Source organism: Emys orbicularis, chromosome 11, assembly GCF_028017835.1.
Source record: "Emys orbicularis isolate rEmyOrb1 chromosome 11, rEmyOrb1.hap1, whole genome shotgun sequence".
In the NCBI taxonomy this organism is placed as follows: Eukaryota; Metazoa; Chordata; order Testudines; family Emydidae; genus Emys; species Emys orbicularis.
This window is the reverse complement of record NC_088693.1, coordinates 42,687,209-42,693,013: the sequence shown is the minus strand read 5'-3', so window position 1 is coordinate 42,693,013 and position 5,805 is coordinate 42,687,209. Positions and strand designations below refer to the sequence as shown.

At 40.5% G+C, this 5,805-nt stretch overlaps 1 protein-coding gene across 1 annotated transcript; it reads right to left on the bottom strand.

The window, feature by feature from the left end:
- On the bottom strand, positions 1-1,579 carry HOXD13 (homeobox D13). Its single transcript, XM_065413688.1, has 2 exons — positions 955-1,579; positions 1-251 (listed from the first exon to the last, which is right to left on the bottom strand). Exons 1-2 carry the CDS (start codon positions 1,577-1,579, stop codon positions 1-3), a joined length of 876 nt encoding a protein of 291 aa, XP_065269760.1.
- Between the last annotated feature and the right edge of the window lie 4,226 nt (positions 1,580-5,805).

Sequence of the window (5,805 nt, the reverse complement as noted above, 5' to 3'; positions counted from 1 at the left end):
TCAAGATACATTGTCCTTCAGCTTTGAGACTATTTTCTTATCCTTCACCCTTCTATTCTGAAACCAAATGGTAACTTGTCTCTCAGACAGGTTTGTGGCTGCGGATATCCTTCGCCTCTTGTCCTTGTTAATGAACTTGTTAATGGCATATTCATTCTCGAGTTCTTTAAGTTGCAGTTTTGTATATGGCACTCGCTTCTTTCTTCCACGTCTGTAGACACACATATCTGGCTGGTTTAGTGCAACGTCCCCTATTGTAAAAGACATTATGCGAAAAATTAGAATTTTATTACAGGCGTTTAAATCTTAACTGATACTTGCTGGGCACTGGTTTTCATGGGAAAATAAATAACGTTAGGTTGTTTACAGCTTATTATTATTTACACATCCACATTATTTACACGCTATTAAAGGACGAAAATCTTGATGGTCTGCCATCGCTTTCCAAACCTGCATGGTAGCGAGCCTGCAAAGTTTCGCAGCGCATTTGCTGGGGGGTTGAGTTTAGTTATATGTATGTAAAGTACACAGAGAACTTTGCTTATTGTGTGTTTCCCTGTGTCTGTCTGCAAGTGGTTTCGTGCATGTGCACACTCACCGCATGCAGTTTCTTAATTACTCTGGGGTGAGTCTTAAGTGCTAGCCTGAATAACAGATAATCCCAAGCATTCGCGACATCAATTTGCACATCTTCCCAAAATATCAAAGGCAAAAGTGAATAAAAGTCCAATCATCAGAACAAATTAAAACTAGCCATAAGGCTAGGACAGCTGGGCATGCTAAGTTCCAGGGCTCTGGGATCTACCACACAGGGTGGAAACACAGAATGTGATATTCTTAACAAACATTTTCCCCTACCCCGGGGGCTGTGTGCGCAGAGTAACCAGGTCGCCAGGCCGGCTAGTGTAACACAGGGTGGAAATTAAACTCAGACCAAAGCTCTCCCTCGCGTACCTGGAAAGGACGATTTCCAAAAATGTGAGCTCTGGGCCTGGTCTTTAGCACAGTAAACCTGACTGTTCCAGCCATTAGCCAGAGTCCAAGACTGATAGCCCTCCATTGAGATGTATGTTTCGTGCCTCGGCTCCCCAGAGCCGAACGTGGAGACCATGTCTATGTACCCAGGAACGTGCTGGTAAGGGTTGGTATAGCCCTGGTAAAAGGACACTTCCTTGGCCCGGGAGGAGACTTCATTGGCGGGGACGCTTGTGCTGGCCAAACTGGAGACGTCCATATACTTTTCCACAGGAAAGCCGCCAATGGAGGCATGGGGGGAAGACTTCAGGGCGTTCTGCTGAATCCCGACCCCGTGGGACATCCGACAGCTGTAATATCCATTGCCAAAGTGATAGCCGTAGCCCAGCGCCGGGGCGGCCGGCGGAGCGGCGGAGCCCGGGCACTCTTTGGAGGGCGGATCGGAGCGGGCCGCGGAACCCGAGCGCTCCGGGCCCCCAGCGTACGCGAACCCCGGGGCGGCCGCCGAGCGGCCCGAGTGAGCCGCCCCGAACACGGGCGAAGAGAGAAAATTGCGGCACTGGCCGGAGGCGCCGCCGCCCCCGTCTCCTCTTAATCCTTCCATCTCGCGGCTTTGCTCATGGCCTTGCACATCCCTGGCTGCGGCTCGGTCCCGGGCTAGGCATGGTGCACATTGTTATTGCCTCCAACAGGTTAGATCATTGTGGTACGTTTATAAAAACTAACTTCAGGTTGGGAGGGGGAAAGGGGGTGGGGGCGGCCTGCTCCAGATTAGTTTGCTTGAGTCCGGGGGCGCCCCATAGGCTGCCGAGGAGCATGTGATCCTCCAGGCGCATGAACTAGTTCTGAGCTCTCAGCCCCTGCCCGGGACCGGCGTGTCCCCTTGCCTCACTTATTCATATTTTACAGTGCTGATCCACGGGCGTTTACTCCGAAACGCGCTGATTACGCTGATGGGAGAGGGGTTTTATGGCCCCCTTTTCTGCCGCACCAGCGGTGCTTTCATCTCCCAGCTCCCTTCCATCGCTTCAAAAGGCTTAAAAGAAAGAAAGAAAGAAAACAAACAAGCGCTCCAACTTTTTGACCGTATTGGTTAACCCTTTAATTATTCAGCACAAAGCAAGACCAAACGGATCCCAGAGAAGGAAGTAGATCTAATGCGCAGGAAGGGACGGAAGGGAAATGTATTGTCATTGTCCAGAATATCTCGGTGTTTACTGCAGTTCTTCACACTTGAGATTATGTCTCTTACTTCATTATCGATTCATATGGTTATTTAAATTATGGCTCAAAGTCACGGAAAGTTGCTAATTACTAGCAGCCAAATTGTTTTAATTAATGATCCTACTCCAATATTTGAACGGTTACTGCTAAATGCACATAATGGGGATGTATTTAAATAACCATTTAGTTTAGAATTAAACATTTCTTTCCTAAATAGATGTATTGACATTTTTGAGTTATTAATGATTGCTACATGGAAGTTTGCAGTATCTTTCTACTATCTTATTAAGAAATATAAGACTTTGCATGGTTTTGTTACTATTGACATTTGGATACTAGATATATATACGCAATTTACTATGTGCTCTAATAGGGTATATAAATGACAGTGCTGTTTACGTTATTTCTGAAAAGTATAGTACATAAACATATATAGATATATGCGTGTGTGTAAAATCACAGACACACAAACACACGCACACATAAATGGCAGATCTTATATCATTGCTGATGGCCATTAAAATCCACTGTCTGTGTATTGCACAAGATAGCCATTAAAATCCACTGTCTGTGTACTGCACAAGATGTTAAACCTGGGATTCATTACATGTGGCTTTTTTCTTGAAGTGTCAGTTAATCTAGTGGTAAAAGTGACAAGTTAAAATGCCGTGTTTGCTTATTATTATTATGGTTCTAGGATTAACTTTCCAAGACTGCCGCAAATCTTTATATTGTCTAATCGACACGAGTGCTGTGTCGGTTTTGAACTTGCTGTAATGCAAAGATCCTAAAATGTAGCACGTTCTATAAACATATTTCAGTCTTATTGGATTGGCTCCTTTCAGCGTTCTTGCTCTGGGTTTACTTGTTGCAAACACTTAACACGCAAACTTGGACATAAAATGCAACAAGTTACTACAGGGAAGCTTCTCCAAAGTAAAAGGAAGAGTGGTTTTTAAAATTAAAATGATAATAGATATGTTTTGAATGCTTAAAACACACACACACACACACACACACACACACAAAACAACACAGTGGAAGATTCAAAGAAAGGGACAGGTTATGGAAGGCGAAATTAATATATGACATGATTTTGTTTTGAAATGCAATTTGCATTGATAATAACAACCAAGGATAACAAGCCCGTTGGGGTATTTTATATATAAAAAACTATGATCTCTCTTTAGTAACACTGGCTTAAGTGAGTTGAATGAGAAAGCGAACCGCTTCGCAGTACTAGCAGGTCTTTTAGCTTTGTAGCAAGTCTAATAATATTTGGCAGTTTCTGGAAGTGGGGTGAGGAATGACAAACTGGTGCCAATAATCACAATAACAACCGCCTGGCAAACACAAGTTCGTGTTCATTAGCTCCAACCACTTAATTACTCTTAATCTTTCATAATCAGGTAAGAAGTCAAATAAATAAACCAGACAGGGCTATGTATTTCGCTCAATTATAAGCCGACTCAGTATTTGTTCCCAGGATATAAAATGGTACCTAATTAGGGAAGTGGTTCCTAAGGATACAAGTAAAGACTCATTCCTTTATTTAACTGAATTCAGCTTTCCCATGGATTCTTCACTAAAATATAGAATATTCTGAGGTATTTAAGATCGAAAATGTGCATTGCATTGGCCATGTGCAATTTTCTGTTTCTATCGTGTACTGTAGTTCTTCTAGCCAATACGTATATTGTAATTATCTTTCCTGTCATAAAAATATAAAAAAGTGATTAATACAAATAAAAGAAACTTAAAGTATGAAGTTTCTTGTCTGTTTAGCCCTCTTACATCAAAGCAAATTAATTTGTTATTATGTCTTAGCGCGAAATAACACCAGATACGACTTTCGCTTCAATGAGTGTTTCTATGATTCCATGCCCAGTGAGACTATGTCTATGAACCGTGGTTTGGGATCAATAATTGAAACTCAGTAATATGCCATTTTGTGAGGTGTGTAAAAACATAGCATTGCCTTACTCTCATGCTTTGCACGAACAGGATATTATGAATGTGAATAAAAATAATGAGCTCATAAGTCAAAGTCTCTTTATAATGTCTGAAAATACACACCCAGTTTACATGTGTTAAGATTTGTTGCTTTAACTATGTGGTACACTTAGGTGTAGAACAAGAATCTAGACTAATTAATTCTTGCTTCTGTGTAATATTATACTTTTGATAATAAAGTATTCTAAAACGATTCCTTATCTACTTCATTTATTGTGAAAAAGTATATTAGAAGGCAGTGGCAACTGACAACTTTGAAACTTGTTAGTAGATCGTAATAATGGATGTTTTCATTTGCTCCAGAATGTTACAGAATAATTTTCCTTCCCGGTAAGTGTGTGCATAGTTGACATCATATCTCTATTAAATTTTCCATTTAGAAATAATACGGGCATCAGTATAATAAATTAGCTAGATATCTGCAAGCACATCATGCGGAAAGTTACTGAGCTCTTCCAATAAAGAACTATGCGGCATTTTATGATTTTGAAAATATCTCATGTCCTCAAAAATCTTCGGAAAAATCTACTAGAGTTAGTAATCAAATCTTTGTCCTAATTAAACGTACGGATTGAGCAATTGCTGTGCTACTCTCTTTCACCTCTCTTTTCCGTCTGCCCAGCAAACACACCCTCATCCTTCCGCCACCCCCTTCTTTTACCTCTTTTCCAGGTTGTCATGTGATCTGGCTTTGGTAACGTTGTCCTCTTCTTAGCTATATTTTAAATCTATTTCTTCATTTCGATTGCCCTTCTGAAGTCACGGTCTATTGCTATGGTTTGCTGCAGAAAACAAAACCATACCTAACTAACCAAAGAACTTTGCACTTTTGGGTTCAGCCTGAATAGCTCATATACAAAATAAGGAGATTAGTAATATTTCAACATCTACCTTCTCCAATCCTCGCTAGATTTCTTTGTTTAATTTTAACCAGTTTATGTTTTTAGTGACTAAGTGGACAAACATTGTTTATTTTCTGTGTTTCTTTTTCTTACAACTCAACAAAAAAGACCTAGTAGAAATTGAAACAATTGCAATAAAGAAAAGACTTAATTGCCGTGTAAGAATATATGTTAAAATATGTTTTCCAAATCTGTTTTATGGATGCACAGAACTTTATTTAGGAAGTCAATTGACTTTGATATTTGAAAGATACATTTTCATAGACTCATAGAAATGTAAGCCTGTAAAGGACCTTGAGAGGTCACCGAGTCCAGTCCCCTGAGCTTTAGAACATTGAAAAATATCACTCTGCACAGTGGCCTCTACAAAATCCAAGAAGACTTTTAAGCAAACGTGAGTGTTTAACATGTTTCCACCACCCCCTCAGAAACGGGTATAAAATCTTTCATAAGTCCCAGCCAATATTTAGAATCATAACTCGTGCTGGCGTTGCATACAAGTCGCTGCAGGGAACGGTTCGGTTTAAACCGAAATAACTTTTACATCACATAAAATGTTATCAGCTGAACTTAGCATCATACGTCCCATTCGTGAAGCTAGCACAAAAAGACACAATGTTATTAACTTTGTAATATATGGTGCTCAAAGCTTTCTTTGAGTTGTAATCAAGTTGTATATTTACCATGGCAG

Bases quoted from the DNA above. Each gene is read 5' to 3' on its own strand.
- HOXD13 (XM_065413688.1), bottom strand. From the start codon at position 1,579: ATGGAAGGATTAAGAGGAGACGGGGGCGGCGGCGCCTCCGGCCAGTGC. The intron at 252-954 runs GTACGCGAGGGA...CTTTTACAATAG, and splicing joins TTGGAAATCGTCCTTTCCAG to GGGACGTTGCACTAAACCAG.